Below are 25,024 nucleotides of genomic sequence, written 5' to 3'. Positions count from 1 at the left end.
TTCATAAATAGTGCAATCTTGTTCACAAACACTTGAGAGTAAACTTTTGGACACACATTTCCTTGGCAGTAAACATGCACAGCACTGGCAGATGTATCCCAATTTTTAAGAACACTAAAGATCATAGCTGGAAAAGGCAGCAGAGAGACACAAACATGCAACAAGCTTGCAAGGATGCCATTTAGGTTCTCCGTTAAAACTAATAAGAATATCAATAAAGCAATACATTTAAATTGAATAAAACTTTGCTCGCCTTAAAGGCGCCTCTCAATTAGAACTCTATTCCGCAAAGATTCAAATGGGTAGCTGTGTTGGTCTGAAGCAGCACAATAAAATCGGAGTCCAGGAGCACCTTTAAGACCAACAAAGCTTAATTCAAGGCGTGAGCTTTCGAGTGCTTACAATAAAATCAAGGTCCAGGGGCACCTTTAAGACCAACAAAGATTTATTCAAGGCGTGAGCATTCCAGTGCAAGCACTCTTCCCAATGCTTGAATAAATCTTTGTTGGTCTTAAAGGTGGTCTTAAACCTTTAAGACCTTTGTTGGTTTTAAACCTTTAAGACCAACACCTGTATTCAAGGCGTGAGCTTTCGAGTGCTTACAATAAAATCAGGGTCCAGGGGCATCTTTAAGACCAACAACGATTTATTCAAGGCGTGAGCATTCCAGTGCAAGCACTCTTCCCAATGCTTGAATAAATCTTTGTTGGTCTTAAAGGTGCTCCTGGACTCTGCTTTTATTCTGTTCTGCAAATGTACGCAGCAGCCAAGCCCCCTCTCCCTTCGCCGGAGCAGGCCGAGTTCCAAGAAACTCCATTCCAAGGGACTCCCAGCTCGGCGCTCGCTTGCTTCCGCCTGCCCGCTCATCCGGCGACGGGCGTCGGCGCCCGACTGGCGGGGCCTGCCTGGCGGGGCGCGTGCCGCGCAGGCGCGTAGCGGCAGGGGCGGGGCCTGTCAGGGAGCAGGCGCGACCCCCTTCCTGCCTCCTTCGGGCCCTCGCGCTCCCTCCCTCCCTCCCCCACTCCCGGGGCCCGGACTCGGCGCGGCGATGGCGGACGAGGAGCTGGAGGCGCTGCGCAAGCAGAGGATGGCCGAGCTGCAGGCCAAGCACGGGGTGAGGCAGGGCCCGCCCCTTTCCCCCCTTCCCACGCCCCCCCCGCCCCTCCCTCGTGGTCCAGGCCAGGCGCTGGGCGAGGCGGGTGGGCTGGACCACTTCACACGGAACGCGGGGGGGGGGTTATTCTTTTCAGTCCCTGCGCGTAGAAAGCTAGCTTGTCAGGGAGGCAGAGAGCTCTAGCCGGGTAAAGGCCTCGGCAGTTCCAGTGTGGGGCTGCCCTGCCAGATGGAAGAGGAATGCTTGTTTGGATGAATTCAAATTCAGTTGTGACATTTATTTATTATTTATATACCACCCATCCAGGAGGCTTTCCTGCATTCTGCAGGGGGTTGGACTAGGGGACCCTGGAGGTCCATCCCAACTCTTATGATTCTACTAGGTCAGGGGTAGTCGAACTGCGGCCCTCCAGATGTCCATGGACTACAATTCCCAGAAGCCCCTGCCAGCGAATGCTGGCAGGGGCTTCTGGGAATTGTAGTCCATGGATATCTGGAGGGCCGCAGTTTGACTACCCCTGTACTAGGTAGTAAGACAAAGATTGCTCTCTCTCGTGTGTAAAAATGGCTTCTTCTTCCACAGGGAAAGCTTGTTTTGGGAAGATGGGCTCTGCTCTGGCTTTCTCTCTGGCATGCTGGTGTTATAGGGGGGGGGTTGGTTGTGGGGGAGGAGGGGTAATGCGGAAGAGAATTTGGTGCAAACAACATCCAGATGCCGGTTCACTCCACACTAGTCCGATTGGGTGGTTCTCATTCCAGATCCTCACCCACCCAGCTGGAAAGGGCATTTTAATGGGGGATGTTTATGCTTGGAGTATGGCTCATCCATTTGGGGTCTGTGGGTTGCATCCAGCCCGCTAGGGATTTTCCCCACTTTCAATTGACTGCCACCCATTTCCTCATCCGACAAGAGGTGAGAGTGCAGAACAGGGTCTCTGGACAAGGGATGAGTCAGCGTTGACCATTGCGATGGGGTCTCTTGGCCACCCACCCTCCATCCCTTCTTTAGAATCACTGCCTAATAATGATGTTCATGAACCAAGAATCTTAAGCGGGGTCCTCCAGCCTCTCCAGATCTGGGATTTATCTTTAATCACGGGGCAACATGGGACCCACTAGCTGCTAGCATGTCACATCACAGTCAATGTGACAGGAAAAGGGGTAGCCACTGTTAGGATCTCAACAGGGACAAGGCCAGGACCATGAACTGTAGAACTGCACCAACAACCAAGCCGTGGGTCACAGCCATGGAGGCTTCCCCGTCATGCTGGGACCTGGACTCACTGCCCTGCTTTTCCTCTCAACATATCAAGGATAGGACAAGGGGAACAGTGCTCTTGTTGTCTGGCAGTAAGCCCAAATGCAGAAAAAAGACATTTCAGGACTTGGGGAGGGGGGGCTCTCAGTCCAGCTGATCTAGAGGCAAAAACTATTGTGCTAATATGTTCTAGGTTGTGGAAACGGTTGTTTTATTAGTTCACGCCTGATAATACGAGGCTTAAAAGGAAAACCTAGAATGACATTTGTTAGTTTTTCTGCCTGGATACTTGGGGAGCAGTTTTTTCACATTGCCAGTGACATGCTGTTCCTTTGGGAGTTTGCATTAAGGAAGGGACTTCTGTTTGTGGCTCAAAGTTCCTCTTGGCTGGTAGGTAGATTTCTGTGTAGTCTGAAACTTGTATACTTCTGTGCATTCTGAAATTGACCAGCACAAAATTAGCCGTTCCTATAAGGGAACTTATAATGATGTCCTCATGTCATTGTGTACCTGCTAAGCTCTCCCCTGTTGCAGTTCTGGGTTTTCTATTAAAACAGCTTCTATTTTGTTTCTGAACTTTCAGGATCCCTCTGGTGATGTTGCACAACAAGAAGCAAAACAGAGGTATGGGCTGTTGCTGTCACACATAATGGATCATGTGGTCTAGAAACCTGAATGCATTTTAACTTCTGTTTTGGAGACTGACCAGTTAAGGTTGCCCTGCTGAATTGTAGACCTGTAGATTTAATATCTATTTGCTGCATTCTTCTAAACAATTCCAGCAGGGCATACCTTGACTTGTCTTGTCTCCACATTCAGAGGCATATACCCTCTGAATCCCAGACCCAGGAGGCAACATCGAGGGAAAGCCATTAGTCCGATCCAGCAGGACTCCTTGTATGTTGTAATGCGATAGCCCAGCTAGAGATCAGTTGCCTGCAAGCAATTCTTCATTTTGTGGAGGCAGCCAATTAGTGGTTTCTTTTAGGCTGGCTTAAATAGGGTTCTTGCTCCTATTTTTGCCTTGAGAATAGATAAATAAAACTAAAGCACAAAAGATCGCGAACATCCAGAATCATGATTCTGCTGCTAAACAGAACTGGAATTTCATGTGAGAGTTTTGGTACTGAGCCATAACTAATTTTAAGCCTATTTTTCAGCTGAATGAGTGGTTGTCTTTTAGTTAATAATCAGTTCATTCACTCTTAAGTTATAAGTTTCCCTCGTGAATGTAGTGTTTTGCAGTGTGGGGGGAGGGACAGGACCAGGCACTGCCCTTCAGATCTGTTATTCTGATCCAGCACTTAGCCATGGTCAGCCATAAGAAACTTTATTTCTTAAAGCAGGGCAGAGATCGCAGACTTGCGCTCATGAAGGGTTAGAGGAATTTGTTGAATCTCTTATCCTGCTGAAGGTATTTGGGATGTGGGGGGAGGCAAGTTCTGTTCAGAAATCTGAGCGACAAGAATAGCTGGTCACACGGTGGCTTGCTTTGCTGATTTACAGAGCCAATGCCTAGAATAACAGTTGCATGCAGATTGTAAATAAGACGCTGTTTGTAGCTGCCTCTCATACAGTGTGCTCTTTTCCTATGTGTGTGTTTTGTTGTTGTTCTTATTAAAGGGAGACGGAAATGAGGAATAACATTTTGGCTCAGGTCTTGGATCAGGCAGCTCGTGCTAGATGTAAGCATGTTATCTTCTCCTTGGTTTCTAGAACCCTTTTAGCATTTCCTTGATCTTCTTTGAAGACATAAAAGGTCATCTCCAATGGAGAAGAATCATAGAATCATAGAGTTGGAAGGGACCGCCAACGTCATCTATTCCAACCCCTTGCAGAATGCAGGAAATTTAGGCACTGTTCAGGAATTCTGGTTTCATGAGCATTGTGTTGTCAGATATAGTGTAATCGACCTTCAAATAATTGGAATTCTTATTATTTTAATTTTTTTTGCCATCAAGTCACAATTGACATGGGCGACCCCATAGAGTTTTCAAGGGAAGAGATGTTCGGAGGTAGTTTTCCCCCGCGTCTCTCTGCCTAGCAACCCTGGAGTTCCTTGTTTGGTCTCCCATCATGTCAGACCTGGTCGGCCCTGCTTAGCTTATGAAATCTGACAACTTTAGACCACCTTGGTTGGGGCTCAATAGTAAATACATTCCACATGTTTAGTTCAGGATTTTTTCCCCCACAGTGTCATGAATGAACTTAACCTCAAGACTATTCCCTGTCCTGTGTGAAGTAAAATATTTCTTTTTTTCCCTTGTAGTAAGTAATTTAGCCCTTGTAAAGCCAGAAAAGGCAAAAGCGGTTGAGAATTATCTCATACAGATGGCAAGGTTTGGACAGTTAGCTGGGAAGGTAAGTTTTATTCCGTTCTTTTCATTTTTATTATATAATTAAACGTATCTTGGAGATGTCAGATTTGTGAAAAGGCGGGTTGAAGTTCAGTGGAAACTCCATGGTTAGAAGATTACCAGAGGCTTCTCAGAGGTGGACTGTTGTTCAAAATAGAATGCTGGACTAGAAAGACCTCAGCGAGAACCTGCAGGACAGGATACCACCTGGCAGTTCCATACATTCTAGAAGAAAAGACTTGGCTATAGAGTATTTAAAATTTTATTTCCTTCATTCACTGTAAGTCTTCAGCATCCCTGCAGTAGCTTTTAAGCCGCCTTTTCTTTGGTTTTAAATTAAAAGCAAATGGACCCAAAATATTTAAACACTGAGAAATGACGATATAACTAATTTTGGTGCCACTTTGAATTTAGCAGCTGCTTCTGGGCTTCCGCAGCTGTGCTGTGTTGGATGGGGAAATAGCACCAGGGTACAATGTGAACCGCTGCTTGGTGCTAGTGAGCCTTCCTGATACCAGAGAATACAGAAGGAAACCTACAATGTGTCACTCTCCCATTCCTAGGGAGTAGCAGAAAGATGCAATGTGAACCGTTTTTCCAAGTCTGCTCTTTTTTTCCTGCATTAGATTTGTTGGTTTGTTCGTTTAGGTCTCAGATCAAGGATTGATAGAAATACTTGAAAAAGTGAGTCAGCAAACTGAAAAGAAAACCACAGTAAAGGTAAGAGCCTGACATTTAAAGTTTGTTTGAAAGTGGGGGAGTGAGGAAGTATCAAGATGCTTGAAACTTTAGAAGAAGATCTGGTTTTTACACCCCATTTTTCACTACCCAAAGGAGTCTCAAAGCAGCTTACAAACACCTTTCCCTTCCTCTCCCGACAACTGACACCCCATGAGGTAGGTGGGTCTGAGAGAGCTTTATCAGAACTGTTCTGCAAGAACAGCTCTAAGCGATCTATGACTAGCCCAAGGACTCAAACCAAGTTTTCCAGATTTCTCTACTACATCAAACTGGCTTTCTTAATAGAACCAGCCTTTTGGGGCTACTCTTCTTGGTGCTGCTTCAGCCACACAGAGAATGGAGTAGGTCTCCCCTCCCTCGTGGCCAGAATTCATAAATTGTTTTCCTGTTGGCAAAAGTTTCCATTTCTCAGGTGGTTCCCTCTTAACAGTTATATTTTGTAGAACAAATGGCCACTGATGGCTAGTTGATGGAGTGTCCCATTATCAGAAATAGGCATGATCTAGCTCAGAGGTAGTCAAACTGCAGCCCTCCAGATGTCCGTGGACTACAATTCCCAGGAGCCCCTGCCAGCATTCGCTGGCATTGTAGTCCACGGACATCTGGAGGGCCGCAGTTTGACTACCCCTGATCTAGCTAGTCAGTGTGGTGGTTAGCATGTCAGACTAGGATCGGAGAGGATTGGTGGCTGCTAGCCATGGTGATTAAAGGGAACATCCTCATTCAGAGGCAGTGAATTTCTGAATCCCATGGCCATCAGGAGAAGGCCTCTGCCTCTATGCCCTTTGTTGGCCCTGCAGGGGTCGACCACTGTGGGGGACAGGATGCTGGGCTAGAGAGACTACTGTTCTTTTCCATCAGGGCTCTTCTTTATGTCTCAGCTCTGGAAGTTAGCTGGGTGATTTTAGACGAGTCACACATACTCACCCTTCTTCACAAGCCTAGAGAGAACAATGTATGCTGCTCTGTGTCCCCATTGGGGAGAAAAGCGAGGTGTAAATAAAATAAATCAACCAGAAAAGTGGAGCACTGAATTTTCAGGAGCCAGAATCATGCCTACAACAGTGTGGTGTGGGAACTTTCCCTAAAGCAGCCAGGAAGCTGCTCAAGACGTGTCTCTTTGTGCTAGAACTTGTGGATAAGAGTACGACGCTTCCACGTGTGCGTTAGTTCATCCTGTAACTTTCCTTCCCCTAGTTCAACAGAAGGAAAGTACTGGATTCTGATGAGGAAGAGGACGACTGAAATACAGAAATGGTTGCCAACTGCAAATCATCCGGAAGATGTCAAGGAAAGTATTCTGTCCAGGCCGAAGCATAAATTGAATGTTTACGCGTTTTTTCTGTACACTTTTTTTTTTTTTTTACACAAAGGGAAAACAAATTATCTCTATATAATAAAATGAAGTGAAATAGTTTTCTTAGGTCATTTTTATATCAAAGGCTGAGGGAGTTGCAGACGGTCTCCGGGCCTTCGGCTTTCTTTCGACATTGCACAGCGGGCACACCCACCCACACTTTCGCCGGCACCTTTACACACTTGGCGTCTTCGTTCACCTGGTGCACCCTGCCGGAACGGGGAGAGATGGCGTCTGGCTTGCAAAGATTTTAGCACAGCTACACCTCCAGGTGAAATATACCTGAGAATGTTTGTCTATCGAAAGGGAAGGGAGTGCGTCATCAGACAGGAGGTTATATATACGCAATATTCAAAATCCCTTAACCAGAATTAAGGAATTGGGAACAGGCAGTGGAGTTGTGCATGCCCCAAAGCCTCTCCTCTCAAGTAGGAACTTTGCTCACTCCTTCCCTAATTACTTGGCTGGGATGATTATTACTTACCAGGCCTCACTGTTGGCGGAGGTGTAGAGCAGGGGTAGTTAACCAGCGGTCCTCCAGATGTTCGTGGACTACAATTCCCATGAGCCCCTGCCAGCATTTGCTGGCAGGTGCTCATGGGAATTGTAGTCCACGAACATCTGGAGGACCGCAGGTTGACTACCCCTGGTGTAGAGGAAGTGGTTTCTCGCATGGGTGTTAGGAATCAACCTGGCTGAACACCTGGCTAAATCGAAGGAAGAGTAATTGGCAAGCAAAAAAGCATGTAGCTCTGAGAAAGATTCTCGATCTTGCTGGACGATGTGTCAAATCGAAAGATGTCGATTTTTTTTTTGCTAGCAAGTGAAATTTCGCTCTTTTCCTCCAGAGGGGAAAGGGAGAAACGCAGCCACCTCCTGGCGGGATCGTAGCCAAAAGTCAACATATATCAAGTCTTCTTGCCTTAAGTCTCTCCTCGCTTATATCAGTGGGTCTTACAGGCTCGATCGTGAGGTTTGCAGTCCGTGTGGTGCATTGTCGTGCCACAACACTAGGTAGACAAAATACTTCCAGCTACCTCAGTTTCCCCCCCCCCCCAGAAATACGGAACTGGCTCAGCCCAGATCCTGTAACCCTCTTGCATGCCTGACACCATTGTAACTTATTTTTATGTTGTGCCTTTCTTTGTGCATGTACAGTAAGAAGTGTTTGATACATGTCTTGTAGAACAGCCTATGTAAAAGGGGGGGGGGTGAGTTATTGGATCTTTTTTGTTTTTTTTGACTTGTGGAGGTGAAACAAAGCAGAGCTACAAAATAGACATTAAAAACTTTGTGTAAAGAAAAGGGAACTGAAGTTATTTTTTTCATTTTGGGGCATTCCTTCCAGTCACCTGAAAAGTGCCCATTGTCCTGGTCTGCAGTAAAGGAGTCCCCCCTAGCCAAACGAAATGAATTTTAGCAGCCAAAGGTGCATTTAAAAGGATGTGAACCTTAAATGCACACCTCCCAATGGTACTGGGCTACAGGTATCAATCGACGTATCCATATCGCTGTCAGCTCCCAATACAAGTGTCCGTAATGCGAATCATTTGCAGGACACATAACCACATCTTCCTTCTCGTAGCAGAAGACTGCCAGAGCCTTCTCTGTCTGCAGCAGAGATATAGAGGAAACTTGTAACCTGATCACACAGCTAGAGGCAGATAAAAATATTTTCAAAGGAGTCATGCCTCGTGTGTCCTACGGTGCTCGCACCAAGAACTGTTCCTCTTGAGAGTTCCTCAAGGGCTCAGAAGGTTGCCTTATACCAGGGATTCCCAACTGGGGGGGGGGGTTATGGGCCCCTGGGGGGTTATAGCCTTTCCCCTTCTGCCTTAATGGACTCAGCCACAAGCTAGGTTGAAAAAACACTGGTTTATACTGACTGGTTATCATCTGCTCCGACTGGCAGGAGCACTCCAGGGTCTCTGGCTGAAGACTGTCCTATCACTTACCCCCTGATGTTTTAGCTGGAGATGCCCAGGATTGAACCTGGGACCCTCTGCATGCAAAGCAGAGGATCCACCAGAGAGCCATGGTCCCTCCCCATTTAACATGTGCCAATTAACATGGAATTCACAATGCGAGAAAAGCAGGCACATTTCTTACGTCCTGCTCCCAGAGACCATAAGGAGTGGTGCATATCTTCGTAAAGGAGGTTTCCATGTTTTTGAAGCGGTCCTCAGTTTTCCAGAAGTTTCCAGAAGTTTTCCAGAAGTTAATATTCACCCAAGCAGGACAGAAGTGCCTTCGGAAGACAATGAAAACTGACCCAATGCAAATAAAAGTTCCACACCAAGAAAGGATGTAGGTTTGTTAATTTACTATTTCTCTCTCTTCCATCATTTGGCACAAGTCCCAAGGCACGTAAGAAAACCAGAAGAACTCAAAGCACTTAGTAGAAAAATATACTTGTTCTCTTTCTGGAGTGTACCAGAGCTCTATCTTTCAACAGCCTCCACTTGCAGCTCTGTACAATCACTGCAAGCCATGTACATTCCCAAAACAGTTATGGACCGTATTAAAACAAAACAACACTCTTTGTATATAAATATTACATACAAACAAAATGTGAATTGAGCCAAGTTATTGTGCTGTTCAAGTTAACCGTTCAACTTGGGACAATTTATTTGTTCCTTTTTTGGAATGGAATGTCTTCAGCAGCGGACTCTGATTTCTGCGAGTGTGGAGCAAAGCCAGCTGAACTGCTTCTGTAAAATCCCAAATGACAGAGGTACTCCCTTGGAGTAGTCTCATATCTTTCAATGGGATTACATTCCTGTGTACTTAATATTTGCCATTTTAAATTAAACAGAACCGGGCTGTAGCCTCTAAATGAGCATTTAGGAATCTGTTAATTGGTGTCCTTGCTTTGCACAACGAAAGCATATTCCCAATTCAGTTCCCATGCTCCTCAAGACAGAATTTGCCTTTTTGAAAAGTGGTTCCTTTCAAGCTCCTGTGTTCTACCCTTGCTAATAATGGATGGAACCCCCTTCCCCTGAAATCAGCTACCAAAGAACTTGGTAGCCTTGCCTGGCATGTGATAAACCTACAGATCTTCCTAATTTTCAAGGCCATCTGTTTCTTCAGCCAAGCTGGCATGAAAACCAAAATATTAAGAACATAATGGTGCCTTTTCAAATGAGAATTTTTGCAAGTCCCACAGAACTCATCCCTCATCCGTTGTAACCGGTTTCAAGTGTAAGAATACAGGGATACCTCTAAACGTTTTTAACTCTCAGTTACAATTGAAGATGAATCACCCCGCTTGGATTTTGCGAGATCCACTCTCTGAAAGTTGCGGGAACGGAGAAGAGATTCTCATCTTCATGCTGCAAACAGTGATTTCTGTTCCAGTTTTGAAGCTTGTAAGTGCCATCTTGAAGCTTGAAGGAGGCCAAACTGACTGGTGTTTTCCAGTGTTCAACTGCCCCAGTTTTTTGAGGTCAGTTCCTCATCGTTGGAGCATCCTTCTAGGGAAGAAACACTCGGTTCTCTGGAGGTGGGTTTGTCAGAGATGCTGTTGACCTCCGTGGCTGAAAGGTCCACATTGACCGTGTGTCTCCGTTGCATGAGCTTGCTTCTAAGAGGAGGAGCTGCCGCATCAGGGTCGTCTTCCTCTCTTGCAGGTTCGTTTTGGCTGCCAGCATCAAGGATTTCAGCTCCGCTTTGTTTCAAAAGGTCCACTGGCTTTAGTTTACTCTTATCAAAGCTCTTGATGGCTAACTTAAGAGAAGGAACAAGGGGGGGAATACAAGTTAGTTTTATTTACTCGTTTAAAGTCAAAGGCACGTACGCAAACTGCAAAGCAAGCATCTTTCTGCAAACGCTGGAGAGATGGGATCGACGAACATCTGGTGCGTTGCTTCTCTTTTCTATGCTTTCCTTTCTCCCAACGAGCTTGGAGCAGGTGCGTGGCTTTATTTCATTTATTTATTTGTATTTTAATTTATATACCACCACTCTTAGAGACTTGCGGTGGTTTACAATAAAAGTATAAAACAACGCAAGCCGTAAAACCCCCGGCACATTAAAAGATAGCTATTCATTGGATAACCAATACTTTGGCCACCTCATGAGAAGGAAGGACTCCCTGGAGAAGAGCCTAATGCTGGGAGTGATCGAGGGCAAAAGAAGAAGGGGACGACAGAGAATGAGGTGGCTGGATGGAGTCACTGAAGCAGTCGGTGGGAGTTTAAATGGACTCCGGGGAATGGTATTGGACAGGAAGGCCTGGAGGATCATTGTCCATGGGGAAACTATAATAGAACTGGATACAGCAGGAATCCTTCAAGTCTGAATCTGTGTCTACATGTCCAAACATTGATTCTGGAATGAACATCATCAATCAGACGCTGCCCTCTTAATATCTGTCCGCCTCATTTACAGCCCAATTTTCTTACTGAAGCTCAAGGCAGATTACAAATCTGGGCTCCTACATCCCCCCCCCCCCAACGCATTGAGGAATTATGGTATTTCAAGTATTTATTTGCTTTTGCATTATGTTCAAACTTTTCTTCCTACCTGGTGCCTCAACTTGTCGTCAAAGTTAGGGACGCTTTTATCTCGCGTTATGGTTTTCCGCAAATATTTCGATCTGAATACAAGAACAGGCAGGATTATAACCATTTCAACCTATCCCGTTTTAACATGAGGCATTCAGTGAAATGTGGTCTCCCAGCCACTAGGTGGCAGCATTTCAACGAAGAACGCCCTCTAAGATGGACGAATGGAACACTCTGTAACATTTGACCTTCCTGAGTGATAAATGGCAGCTGCTGCCCTTTGGCATTTAAGCCCATAATTGTCTGAATCTGAGCCATTTAAATGCATCAGCCACCCCTTCAGTAGTCTAAATCAGAGGCGGCCAATGAGCACCTAGGATTGCCACCTCTGGGTTGGGAAATTCCTACGGCCTGGGGAAAGAGAAATTTGGGGAGGGGGGACCTCAGAAAGGTAGAATGCCATAGAGTCCACCCTCCAAAGTGGCCATATTCTCCCAGGGGATCTTGGTAACCTGTAGATCCATTGTTATTTCACGAGATCTCTAGGCCTCAATGAAGGGGGTCACTACCCCCAAGAGACACTTGAATTTGGCTTGGGACAATCTACATTTTTTTGCACTTCTTTCAAAAAAAGTTTTAATAGCACTTGTGATGTTTAGTTATTTGAGACACTTTTAAAAAGCCAAAGTTGATTTACTGTATATGGGCAAAGGTCTCTTGCTTGCAGTTTCTCCAACAATAAGGTAAAGGTAAAGGTATCCCCTGTGCAAGCACCGAGTCATGTCTGACCCTTGGGGTGACGCCCTCCAGCGTTTTCATGGCAGACTCAATGCGGGGTGGTTTGCCAGTGCCTTCCCCAGTCATTACCATTTACACCCCAGCAAGCTGGGTACTCATTTTACCGACCTCGGAAGGATGGAAGGCTGAGTCAACCTTGAGCCGGCTGCTGGGATTGAACTCCCAGCCTTATGGGCAAAGCTTTCAGACGGCTGCCTTACCACTCTGCGCCACAAGAGGCTCTTTCTCCAACAATATGGGTGGCTAATCAATTTTTGCGGAAATGAACAGCTGGACAAACCCAAAGTGCTGTTCATTAGTGAGAGGAGGAAGGCACGTCCGATGAAGCTGAGTTTGTCAGCTCCAGGGTGGGAAATTCCTGGATAAATTTTTATCCTGATTCTGGCATTCTGTTCCCAGCTCTATATCAAAGCCTGTTTCAACTTAAGTTAGTTAACAGCCCAATACAGATTCTGATACTAGTACTGGTTCTGGCGGGCGAGAGTGACAAATATCTTTTATAAGCCTGTGCAACAGTTCAGCCCTGTTTCTCGTCATCCTTGGTTGGCGGGACATTCTGAAGATTCAGCCCGCTACCTGACCCTACATTACCCGTTGAAGCCTAGGTAATGTCCTTCCTTTCTGCTACGGGCCTCCATAGCAAAGCCTGCTGAAGGCCGTTTCTCAGGCTTACTTGTTAAAGTGGCTGATTGACTGGACCAGCTGAAGTCGCCGGGCAACGAGACTGTCCGCCATCTCGTCAGGCTGATGACCCCCTGTGGGTTTCAATAAACAAAGGGGGAAAGTTAAACTCTTTCGCTATCAATTCAGCACAGTCCTGGATTAAGAATGGCACTAAGTGGAAGTGATTTTAAGTGGGGGTTTTTCCCCCCAAGATGACAAAGTGATAGATGTCGCCGCGGATTAGCATCTAAAACGGCGAGTCTCAAATAACAACAGGAGGAAGGCCGTGGGTGCGAAAACAATTCCTGCAACAGGTTTGGCCCAAAGCTGCGCTAGCCTCACTTTCATTGCTATCTGAGACGCAGACGATGACGGGGACAATTGCAGGCAAAGCAGCGTGTCATGTGTCAAGTGAAAACCCAGTCCATATAAAGAAACACCGTTGTTTTCTCGTAGAAATACACCCAAAAGCAAACAACGCCAATAGGCAAAAGGTGGTATCTTCTTGAGATTGATTAAATGCAGTTCTAGGTTATTTAAATAATTTTGCAACCAGAACGGGGTCCCGGGTATTCAATCCCGCTTTCTGTTACTTCTTGCAATTGTTGGCTTCATATAAAGATTTAACATCACTAGTATTAATTTCAGTTCTAAAGGTACAGCATATCACATTGGCGATAGCTCTTCAGTAAAGGGGTAACTTCATCAATTATGCCCCCTTTTTTCAGTTTAGAAAAAGATGGCTGGGCAAGAGGACACGATAGAGGCTGATCAAATTATGCGTGGAGCAGAGGAAGTGGACCAAGGGAACTTCTTTCGCACTCTCCCACATTAACAGAACCAGGAGACACCTGGCGACATTGATGGGCAACATATTTGGGACAGACAAAGGGGACTCGGTCATTCCTTAAATTGCAGCCTCGCTGTCAGGGAACACAGTGACGGTTGTGAGCACAGACACCGTTGAAAGGGACATGGACATATTTGTGGAAGGCCAGTCTGTCAATAGCCATGATGAAGGGAAACTCCACATCAAAAAGCAGTAAACCTCTGTATGCTACTGGTAGGATGCTCCATCGGGGAGAGATCTTAGGCTCTATGCCAGCCTTTCTCAACTTTTTTACCCTTCGGAAACCCCTGAAACATTCTTCAGGCTTCGAGAAACCCCAGAAGTGGTGCAATTTGCAGAATATGGCTGGGAAGCATAGCAGTTCACATGCCCCCCTCTCCCGGGTTTCCCCCCTTCCCACCCCATCATTGACCATTTTTGGGGAGGGGGAGGCAAGTCAATATGACCATATATGGTCATATATGGTCATATCACCCGATAAATGTTTAACAAATTTAATGAATGTATACAAAATTAATTGACGCCCATCCATTCGGGAAACCCAGGGCCATCAAGAAACCCCAGGGTTTCACAGGACCCTGGTTGAGAAAGCCAGCTCTATGCCCTGTTGGCTGGTCCTCTACAGCAGCTGGTTGGCCACTGTGTGGCACAGGATGCAAGAGCAGATGGTTGACTGGCTTTATCCTGCAGGGAGTGTTTTATGTCCCTTCGCAAAAGAGCCCTGTGTGTCCTGCTCCCAATCATTTCAAAATCCGCTCTGACAAAGACACCTTCTAGATGGATTCAACTAGATGGACTCTTTACTGGATGTACAAGAAATGACCTTTGGGGAGCCAATCTCTTTCGCAAGCACCATGGATTAATGCAGTCCTTCCCACTTAGGTCAAGAAGCCAAAAAGAGAGACAGCCACCTGGGTAAAAGCAGGTAGGTAGGTGAATCTATAAAGGGAAAGGCAAAGCTCAGAGAAGGCTGATCAGATCAACTTTTTTTTTAAAGCTTAGCGATCTCCCTGCTTACACAATGGGAAGACAAAGTTATTTCGGATTCTTCTGGACTGGCCTAACCTTAAGGACTGGCACAGCATGCCAAATGAAGAACCCTGGAGAATTCAAAAGCTTGAATACTGTTCTGTGGACACAGGTCCTAATTATTAGGCGGGTCCTAATACATGGCACAGCTTTTGAACTCAAGAGATTTCCCTGAGGATTGTCAAAGCGACCTGCATTTCTTTGGCAAAGTGGTGTCCTCTGGAGCACAAGAACTCTGCCTGATCGAAAAGAACACACTCCGTTCACTTGCCCTCCACAAAATGGCAACAGCACTCACCTTTTTTCTGGATCTTCACAGCTGTACGAGTGTCCCAGTCTGTCTGGCTTCCCTCTTCCGACACAGATACGGCTTGTAAGAGTTTCAAGATACCTGGATTCTTTATTGAGGCATGTGAGGGAGAAAAGGAGGAAGGTTGCTTTGAGCTTTTCCTTCTCAATGAAGTCCTGAGCCCCGAGATGGCCTCTGCTGATTTACTGGATATAACTTTTTTAAAAACGTTATTATTTTCAAGATGGGTGGCTGTGTTAGTCAGTCTGCAGCAGGAGTAAAGAGCAAGAGTCACGCAAGCTCATACCCGGCCACAAATTTTGTCGCCCTTTAAGGTGCTACTGGACTCTTGCTATCCTCTGCTGGGCTGTGAGATGGGGCACCTCCAGGCTGGCATCATGCAATCCCTGCCTAAATCCAGCAGAGTATTCACTGCTGGCCACTGACCTGTTCAGCGTAGTCGAGAGGAGTCCGTTGTCGGTTGTTTCTGACGCGTGTGGACGCTTGGTACTGCAAGAGCATTTGCACCAGAGCTTCATGGTTTCCCATCACAGCCTTATGGAGGGCTGTGTTCCCCTCATTGTTGGAAAGGTTCACTGATGCACCATGCTGGAAAGGGGGCAGGAAGAGAAGGAAACCAAAGACTATGAAAGGGAGCATTAATGAAGAGGGACAAGGCGGGGCTAGGTGGGGTGTGGCTGTCCTGATTAAGAGGCGTCCTATCAAACAGAACTTCTGCCTGAAATGCTGAAGAGGTGCTGTTGTATGTAGCCTTCCTCCCCGCGTCAGCCATTTTGTGATCTGCCCACTGCCATGCGCCCTCAAGGGTCTCAAAAAGGCTGCAGACCCCTGAGTCAGAACATTCCGAAACCAAGATCCAACCATCATGATGTCAGTTTGCAGCAGAGACATTGCAGTGGGGAGGGCAAGTCCAACCGCTGGTAAGAGCATCCCACTCACCATCTGGGCAGACTTCTGAATATGGGAGAGGGGAGAGGGAGGGAGGGACAATCCAAAGGAATCTGCAAACATAAAATGGCGCTTAAACGCCTCCTCACCTGCAACAAGAAGTCTGCTATCTCTCGATCGCCGTTCAAGCAAGCGTAGATTAAGGGAGTGTTTCCGTGGATGTCCTTTTTATTCTGCTTCGCATCAGACTCCATCAGGCACTTCACGACCTGTCGGCAAAGGCAACGGATGGGCATGCCAACGTTAGGCAAGTGCAACTGCAGAACCAAAGGCCCAAGCAAGCTTTCTCCACCAGGGTTTCACAACCCTGGTTTCACAAAACCCTGGAGCTTCTTTACAGCCTCAGAAGGGTTTCTCGAATGGGTGAGAGTTAACCTTTCATATATATTTTTTTTAATTGTTAAATATTTCTCAGGAAGCTAAGCAGGGTCAGCATTTGGATGGGGGACCAGGAAGGAAGGAAGTCCAGGGTCACTAGGCAGAGCCAGGAAATGACAAGCAGCCTCTAAACATCTCTTGAAAAGCCTGTGGGGTCGCCAGAGGGTGGTTGCAACTTGAGGGCGGGGGGGGGGGGAGTTCATAGCACGGTGAGATTAGAACCGCCTTCGGCGGGGCAACCCGCTTACTTGGAAATGACCGTTCTGGCAGGCCAGGTGAAGGGAGGTGGCGCGATTGGAATTCTTGGCTCCGATATCGGCCCCGTGCCTCAGCAAAAGGGAGACCAAGTCAACACGCCCGTGGAGGGCAGCCACGTGGAGCGGAGTCAAGCCGTCGTGGTTGGCGGCGTTCACGCCGAGGCCGTTGGTGGGCACCCTGAAGAGTTCCTGGGAAGAGAAAAATAAACCAACCTGAAGACAATTTGGAAAAGTCCTCTCAAGTTACTTAACGTGTGCCTCAAAACAAATGAGGGGAAATCAGAAATCAGCACCTGATACCCCTTGCTGAATCTCGCCTTCCACTAAGAGTTTTATTGCCTTGAGGGCCAGATTTGGGGAGGTCTCGGGCAGAGTTCCCAGCTCTTCTCTGCCCACCACCAGGTCCTGCTTACAGCCTCTTTCCCTCCCACCTGTCCTCGTGTCTCCCACCTGCCTGTTTGTCCATTCTCTGCCTGCTTGTGCATCATTCCGCCATCCATGCTCATTGCCACCTGCACCACCTGCAACCCTTTCCCAAAGGGTATAGGGAAGTGGGTGCAGCTGGAAGCATAGGTACTGGTAGCAAGCAAATAGGAGGAGGGCTGGCAGAAAAGGGTTCTCCTAGAAGCCTGGCAGATGCCCTTTAATCACTTGCACAGCCCTTGATTGCTGTATAAACCACAGGGGAGGGGGGGGGTGCCAGCTATTACCTCCTGTGTGTATTCAGGGCAGGTTTCCTGACAGCCCAGAAAGGTTTTCTCAACTGAGTGGGAGTTAATTAATTTCTGTGTGTATAAAATTTGTTAAACATTTATTGGGCAATAGGACCATGTATAATCATATTGACCTGACCCCCCTCCACATATGGCCAATGATGGGAGTAGAAAGGGGAGGGGCCTCAGGTGGGCGTGTCCACAAGCAGATTCTGCATGATCGTGCCACTTCTGGGGATTCTCGAAGCCTGAAAAATATTTCAGGGTTTTTTCAATGGAAACAAAGTTGGGAAAGGCTGCCATACCGGGACAGGCCACTGAGAGGCAAAGGAGTGGAAGACTTAGCTTCCCCTCTTCTTCTGCAGAGCTGCCACCTCTCTTCCTCCACAGTACAATGAGCTTCCCCACGCCACCGCTACAATCCTTTCGATAACCCAATTAGCTACAGGAGCAGCTCATCCCACAAGGTCGTGAGCTTTATTAAGAACGGGGGCATGGTTAAGAGATCCTTGCTGTGAATCACAGGCTGCAGGTGAGGAGAAAGCCAGCCGGAGGGGGGGGGGGGCAAAGGGACCAACCTTTTGCACGGGCCCACATCTGGAACACTGGCACAAGGGATGACAGAATTCCTGTTTCTGCATGCTGCCGCCTTCCTCAGACTCTTCTAAATCATCCTCTATCCATTCCAAAAGGTACCGCACCTGGTGTGAGAGGGAAGGGAAAAGACCAGCTCTATATTTTTATATATAAATCATAGGGCTAGCATTCACAGAACTAGAAAACCTGGGTCCAAGGAGCAACGCTTCAGCGTATGTGACTAAATGCTTCTTATAAAATAAGATCCCTGCATATAGAAAACTAGCAGGTTAGGAAGGTTATAATTTGACACATGGTTTTCCACCTGCAGGGAGTTGGATAGCAGAGCTCCCAATCACTGACAGTCTTCAAGCAACAGCTGGACAGATACTTATCCTGGATGCTTTAGGCTGATCCTGCATTGAGAAGGATGGGGGGGGGGGTTGGACTAGATGGCCTGTAGGACCCCTTCCAACTCTATGATTCTATGACAACACAGGCTTACCATTATGGTAATGATGAGTACAATTTGCCTCTTGAGAATTTCACAGAAAAATGAAATCTATACTATATCCAAAGAAGGAGGCTTGGTGTCCTTTCTTACAAATTGAGAGCGTGGCATAGTGGTTAGAGCGTCAGACTACAATCTGGGAGACTTAGGTTCAAATCCCGACACTCAAATCCAGCCACAGAAGCTTGCTGAGTGACCTAGAGCCAGTCCCATGCTTTCAGCCTAGCCTAACTTACAGGGCTGTTGTGGAGATAAAACAGAGGAGAATGATGTAGACTGCTCTGGATCATCCAGCGGGGAGAAAGATGGGGGTAACATTAAACATCCAAACTGTCAAAGGAAGTTAGCCAAGGAGCGGGAGAAGTAAATTAGAAGTGACCTCCCTGGCTTCTAATTGAGACTCTGACTTCACCTCTGCATCAGGTCACTCAAATCCTTTTAATATGGATTGAGGAAGATTAAGCGCCAGGCCCTGGGCCAGCCTGTGTGAGCAGGCCTCCTTGCCCATCGCCAGGTCTGGTTAGTGGAAGATAAAATGGCCCTTTGGAATCAAGGATACAAAGAATGCTGACTTCAAATGCTTTATAACCGGGGCTGTGGTTTCCCCAAAGCCAGGCCTGGCTGTTTCACGGGTAGGTTATAAGGTCAGGAAGGAGGACAAAGAACCAGAGAAGAGAATTGGGGAAGTTTGATGGCTTTGCCTGTGCAAAATGTGGAATGCCCATGAAATACAGCCCCTTGTTCAGTAATGTTGTAGATATTTAAAAATAAAGGTCAACAAATCCCACTTCTCACAAATCTCTATAAGTTTGTGAACTAAGGTCTGCATTTTAAGATGGCGACGGGATCTCCCGTAAAGTTTTAAAAGGGTCCCACCCTCAAAAATTCCAAAATCCAGAGAATCTCAATTTTGTTAACTTTTTAAAAGCACGTTTCTAGGCCTTTCAACTGAAACGGCAAGTAATGCCTGCCGAACGCCTGCTCCCAGGAGCCAGAGGGAGCCGAAGAAAGATTTGCAGTGATAAGCAGCCTATATATAGACGCCAAATACATTATGCAATTCTTCCCCTCCTCCCAAGTATCCTGGGAGACGCACGGACACGTATGCAGGTAATTGTTAAGCGCAGCTCTGATCTTAATTCATTGTAAACAGACTTAACTCATCCAAAGGGTGATTAAATCTTCACCAGCCTAACAGTGGGGCAACGTCTCCACAGCTGAGCCACTGAACACTCACCCTTGTCGAAGGCGGGTTGTTAACCCTGGTTGCCCTCACCGCAGCCTGCCTTTTTCGAGCATTTTTAATCCCTGCCTCTCTTTGAGCTTGCACACCCTCTCAGTGAGAATGCCTCTGTGCCCCTAATGCTGTTGCATTCTCTTTCTCAAATCGGAATGTCAATTTCCATCCCCTAAGGGGGAGGAGGAAGAGGTTCACCAGTGAAATTGACTAGACCAGAAGCTGCTTGGGAGGAAGGGGCGGGGCATTAAGACGGAACCAGGAGTCCCTCCCATTCGGAAGGCTAATAAGTGGAGTGATCCGGGACTCTACATCCAGGGCGTGATGCGAGCCGTATCAACCGCTGTGGTCACAAACCGAAGGAAAAGCAATTACTGGAGAAGGCGATGAAAAGTATCCTTCCCTCATGCAGAACAGCAAGGCCGATTTCCCCACCAGCCCTTCTCTTCAGCTCCGTGCAGACGTTGGACAAGGAAGCTGCCGAACCAAGCATCCGCTCAGGGCCAGAAATAATGTGAACCCGGAGGTCGGCTCTGCGTCTTACCGAAGTTTAATCACGTTTATCTCAAGCGTATCTGTTTCCAATTGCAACGGATTAACGGGGGATTTTGGCCGAAAGGCTAAATGCACTTCAAAATAGATGCACGTGGTTAAGGATCTCAAAGCTGTTTCCCGTCTGATCTCCTCAATTAAGGTGCACCACTCTGCGACTTCTTTATGGTTCACAGCAAGAGGCAGTCTGAGAAACATACGCGGGAGGGCACCCCTGCTGCAGAACCCTTGGTTCTTTCGGAGAGCCATTATGTTGTATGTTGTTACAGATGTTCTTCACTTCCTGGCTTGCCAGCCAATTGCGGTGACGGCCTGTCAATTCAGAAACCCTGCCAATCCATCACAAAACCTCTTTAAACATAGCCTGGAATGCCATTTGAGCCAAGGCAAGGCGCATTTGACAATCTTTGGTTATTTCTTCCTTCAAAGAAATGGAATTCCGCAAACATCTGATATGCAGCCGTGTAATTTCCTGAACATCAGCTGCCACTTTTTACAATGGTAGACATTTTAAAAGGCTTCCAAATGGAGGGGTTAAAACTGTTACAGCAGTTTTCAGTCTTCGAGAAAGAAAGATGGTAAATAATGCAAACCATAAGATGCGAACAACCAAAGTTGATGTTGTCAGCACTTTATGGAGAGTTAGAGAATGGAGAGTTAGATTACTGAAAATCAAAAACTCTCTCAAGGGCTTCTGTAAGCCAGTTCTTGACAGCATTAGATCTGCTGGGACTTCCTGTTCAGAACTGATAATGCTAGGACTATAAAATACTAAGAACCAAGATGATGTAGTGGTTAAAGTCAGATTAGGACCTGGGACAACCCTGCTGTGCCAGGATAGCTTCCTGGGTGACTCAGGGCCTGCCAGAATCTCTCAGCCTAGCCTACCCCACAAGGTTGTTGTTGTGGGGATAACGGGGAGGAGAGGGAAACTATGTGATAACGTGTTTTGGGTTCCCATTAGGGAGAAGAAGGGCTGTTCTTTTTATACCACACTTTTCACTCTCTGAAGGAATCTCAAAGTGGCTTGTAATAGCCTTCCCTTCCTCTTCCCATAGCAGACACCCCGTGAGGTAGGTGGGGCTGAGAGCTCTGAGAAAACTGCTCTGTGAGAACAGCTCTAACAGGACCATGACTAACCCAAGATCACCCACATGGAGGAGTGGGAAATCAAACCGGGCTCGCCAAATTAGAGGCCGCTGCTCTTAACCACTACACCAAGCTGGCTCTCTGCTCCCAAGAAGGGAGAATAGTGCAATATTAATAGCTCTTAAAACCATACACTGCATCAGTACCACTGCATCTGCCCTCTTACCCAAATTCTCCCCATTCAGGAAACAGACACGGATCTTATCTGCCTTTAATAGTTGCGTGTTGTCCCCTGGATCTCATTGCCAGTGGCAATTCCCAGTTCCTGCTCGAGTGGCATCACACTCACAGCCTGAAAGCAAACAATGCAGAATACGACAACTCACCATTTCAAGGTCTCCATCCGCAACGGCTCGTAGGAGCTTCTCTACCTATGCAAAGAGCCAAGAGGGAAACTCAGCTGGGATATATAGTGATGTTTTGATTGAACAGGGATCTAAAAGACCTATTGCCCATTTCAAGACTTGAACACCCGAGGACCCTCTTACAGAAGGCACCCACACAGAGGGCCCGCTTGAATGACTCAGAGGGGAAGAGGTGGTTTCTATACAGCCACTTTTCACCACCCGAAGAAGTCTAGAAATGGCTTACAATCACCTTCCCTTCCTCTCCCCAAAACAGACACCCTGGGAGGTAGGTGGGGCTGAGAGAGCTCTGACAGAACTGCTGAGAACAGCTCTAACAGGACTGTGACTAGCCCAAGGTCACCCAGCTGGCTGCATGCAGAGGAGTGGGGAATCAATCCCGGCTGGCCAGATTAGACGTCAGCGTTCCTAACCACTACACTAAGCTGGTTCTGTGTACTTATAGCTGCAGTCCAAAGTTAAAAAGTAAATCATGGGACACACAGAGAGGAGGGTTGCAAGGTCTCCAGCCTGTACAGAGTTTCTAGTGTCCCTAGGCCAATCATTCGCTGAACCAGGGTGGTGAACTGGTTAAGAGCGGTGAACTCTAATCTGAAGAACTGGGTTTGATTCCCCGCTCCTCCATTCGAAGCCTGCTGGGTGACCTTGAGCCACAACTCTCTCAGCCCCGCCACTCTCTCATGGTGCCTGTTGTGGGGAGAGGAAGGGAAGGTGATTGTATGCTGCTTTGAGATACATGACGTCTACTGGGTGATCTTGGGCTAATCACAGTTCTCTTTTAGCTCTCTCTGCCCCAGCTACTTCTCAAGGTGCCAAGAGATGGCTACTGTAAGCCACTTTGAGAGTCTTTAGCCAGCGTTTGCTGGCAGGGGCTCATGGGAATTGTAGTCCATGGACATCTGGAGGACCACAGGTTGACTACCCCTAGGGTGGAGAAAACCAACTCTTCTTCTTCTTCTACTTAACCTCCCATGGAGACCCTTTGTGCACAGCAGGAACTTGTAAGAGAAGCCCACTTCTCCCCCAGATGTTACAATGCAGGATGAAGAAAAGAACAACATATAACTCTCCAGAGCTCTTTGGAGGAAGAACAGGATAAAAATTGTGGCAGAGACAGGCAGACAGAGTTGGCAGCCTGCGTTCCTTCTGCACCGCTAATGACCCAAGCCTTCTTAATCTTACCTCTTTATAATAAGCTTTCGTTATGTCTTGTCTAGCGATGGATGCTGTGGTGGACGAAGATAAACTGGATCCAGACGACACTTGGCTGGCTGTGTCCTCCGACCTGGTGAGTGACTGACGGGGTCGGCAAAGAAAGCAAAGAGAGGGGGGTGGGGGAGGTTTGCTGCATCACCGTTGCCGATATCGGCCGGTCAGCTGAACGTCCTGATTGCTAAGCAAGCGGGCTCTGTTACCTGAGAAGCACTCGGCCTCCTTTCGAACCTCAGGTAGTTCAGCTCCATTAAAGACAGAATCTGCAAGAAGTTGAAACACTCGAATGAATGGACGAACAAACAAACAAACAACAACTTTCATTTGTAGCCTGCCCTTCCAACTGCTCAGGGCAGATAACATCAAAAAAAAAATCCACATATGGTTTAAAAACTTTAAAACCATCACCATACATAATCAGCCCCTCTAAAATAACCAGACAGGGAAGTCCTCTAGAGCAGGGGTAGTCAACCTGTGTCCCTCCAGATGTCCATGGACAATGCTGACAGGGGCTCATGGGAATTGTAATCCATGACATCTGGAGGAACACAGGTTGACTACCCCTGCTCGAAAAGGCAGACGATCTTCTGATTTCTCCTTCTCCTAGTAGTGAGGCCAGCTGTTCGATGGGTATTATTGTGGGCCTCGACCATAAGCCCAGTAGAACAGCTTCATCTTACAGTCCCGCAGGACCCTGATCTCTCAAGAGCTCACTCCACCAGGCTGGGGTCAGGATGCAAAAGGCCACTCCTGGCTCAAGAGATATTTAGCGATTGGACGACAAGTACTGATGCGGGCCAACAGAGATCAGGCACAAGGGCCGACCAGAAAGCATCCTATCTGCAATGCTCATTATGCCTGCTGCACGCTTTGGAAGCAAAATTGTTAATTTCATCCATCGAAAACAAGCTAAATTAATTTTAAGAGCTCTGGCTATACCCTCTTTCCAATTAAGTGCCGGTTAGGTTCATGGAGCGAATTAATTTGGGGGGAAAAAACTGAAGAGAAGATAAAGGAGTTGTATGAAATTTAATGCATTGCATGGAAGTCTCAGGAGCAAAACTTTGATCTTTCTCTATCAAAATTAAAATGATTTTTAAAGGCCTCCCCGAATGATATCACAGAGGAATTTCATTACTAAAAACATCAAAAAGGAAGATAAGTAAATAGTACCGTGGAATTCAATGCACACTGCACAGCAGTCTCTTTCATTCGGTTCTGAATATCCGGGTTGGCTCCGTTTTGCAGGAGCACTTCTATGATCCCTTGGTAGCCCCAGCGAGCAGCGATATGGAGGGGGGTGTCTCCCTTTTCATTGCCAATATCTAATTTGCAAGAGTGGACATCGTAGTACACTAAAGCCTTGACACACTAGAAAGTGTGGAAAAGAAAAAGGGGGGGGGGGAGATTACACCAGGGAAGCTATCCAGCAATGGAGCTAAGAGGTCTCCCATCCATCTGTTTTTTATATTCCAGATAATACGGTCCTGTAATATATATTCTATATTACTGTATTCCATGCAAGTAGATTTGCAAGTTATTTTTACAGACATGGCAGGTGCTAGAAAATGTTAGAAAATTAGATGGAGGTCAAGATCTTCCCTCCTGTTTTCTCCTGGCTCTGAGATTCAGAGATTTATTGCCTCTGAATGTGAAGGTTTTCCTCGGTCACCACAGCTAGTAGCCACTGATAGACTTATCCTCCCAGATTGGTGTAGTGGTTAAGAGCGGCAGCCTCTAACCTGGAGACCCGGGTATGATTCCCCACTCTCCTTCACTTGTAGCCAGCTGGGTGATCCTAGGCCAGCCACAGTCCTGATACAGCAGTTCTCGCAGAGCAATTCTGTCAGGGTTGTATCAGCCCCATCTACCTCAAAGTGTGTCTGTTGTGGGGAGAGGGAGGGAAGGTGAATGTAAGCCACTTTGGGACTCCTTCAGGTAGTGAAAAGCAGGGTATAAAAACCAACTCGTCTTCTTTCTCCATGAATCTATCATATCTCCTTTTAAAACTGTTTATGCCCACTGCATCCTCAGGCAGAGAATTCCCCATTTTACTCACTCTCTGCGGAAAGTTGTATTTCATTTTGTCCATCTTGAATCTACCGCTCATTTGCTTCAACTGGCTGCACTCAAGTTCTAGTA

The 25,024-nt window shown here is 46.9% G+C and overlaps 2 protein-coding genes across 8 annotated transcripts in view; one reads left to right on the top strand and one right to left on the bottom strand.

Annotated features, from left to right (window-relative positions):
- Positions 1-924: 924 nt before the first annotated feature.
- PDCD5 (programmed cell death 5) lies at positions 925-7,888 on the top strand. Its single transcript, XM_077309963.1, has 6 exons — positions 925-1,114; positions 2,955-2,995; positions 3,995-4,056; positions 4,641-4,732; positions 5,377-5,448; positions 6,667-7,888. Exons 1-6 carry the CDS (start codon positions 1,049-1,051, stop codon positions 6,712-6,714), a joined length of 381 nt encoding a protein of 126 aa, XP_077166078.1. The 5' UTR covers positions 925-1,048; the 3' UTR covers positions 6,715-7,888.
- A 1,239-nt stretch (positions 7,889-9,127) lies between these two features.
- Positions 9,128-25,024, bottom strand: part of ANKRD27 (ankyrin repeat domain 27) — a 59,082-nt gene continuing 43,185 nt past the window's right edge. For all 7 annotated transcript variants that reach the window (XM_077310584.1, XM_077310588.1, XM_077310583.1 and 4 more), the window contains 12 exons: positions 24,056-24,253; positions 23,086-23,145; positions 22,853-22,966; positions 21,632-21,676; positions 17,859-17,981; positions 16,559-16,756; positions 16,022-16,141; positions 15,411-15,572; positions 14,973-15,072; positions 12,806-12,887; positions 11,354-11,426; positions 9,128-10,555 (listed from right to left, as the gene is read on the bottom strand). In XM_077310584.1, the coding sequence (XP_077166699.1) occupies positions 10,253-10,555; positions 11,354-11,426; positions 12,806-12,887; positions 14,973-15,072; positions 15,411-15,572; positions 16,022-16,141; positions 16,559-16,756; positions 17,859-17,981; positions 21,632-21,676; positions 22,853-22,966; positions 23,086-23,145; positions 24,056-24,253 (1,578 nt within the window). In that variant the 3' untranslated portion in view covers positions 9,128-10,252. The remainder of the gene's footprint in view (positions 10,556-11,353; positions 11,427-12,805; positions 12,888-14,972; positions 15,073-15,410; positions 15,573-16,021; positions 16,142-16,558; positions 16,757-17,858; positions 17,982-21,631; positions 21,677-22,852; positions 22,967-23,085; positions 23,146-24,055; positions 24,254-25,024) is intronic.

Source organism: Paroedura picta, chromosome 14, assembly GCF_049243985.1.
Source record: "Paroedura picta isolate Pp20150507F chromosome 14, Ppicta_v3.0, whole genome shotgun sequence".
Lineage (NCBI taxonomy): Eukaryota > Metazoa > Chordata > Lepidosauria > Squamata > Gekkonidae > Paroedura > Paroedura picta.
This window is presented reverse-complemented; position numbering and strand designations above follow the sequence as displayed.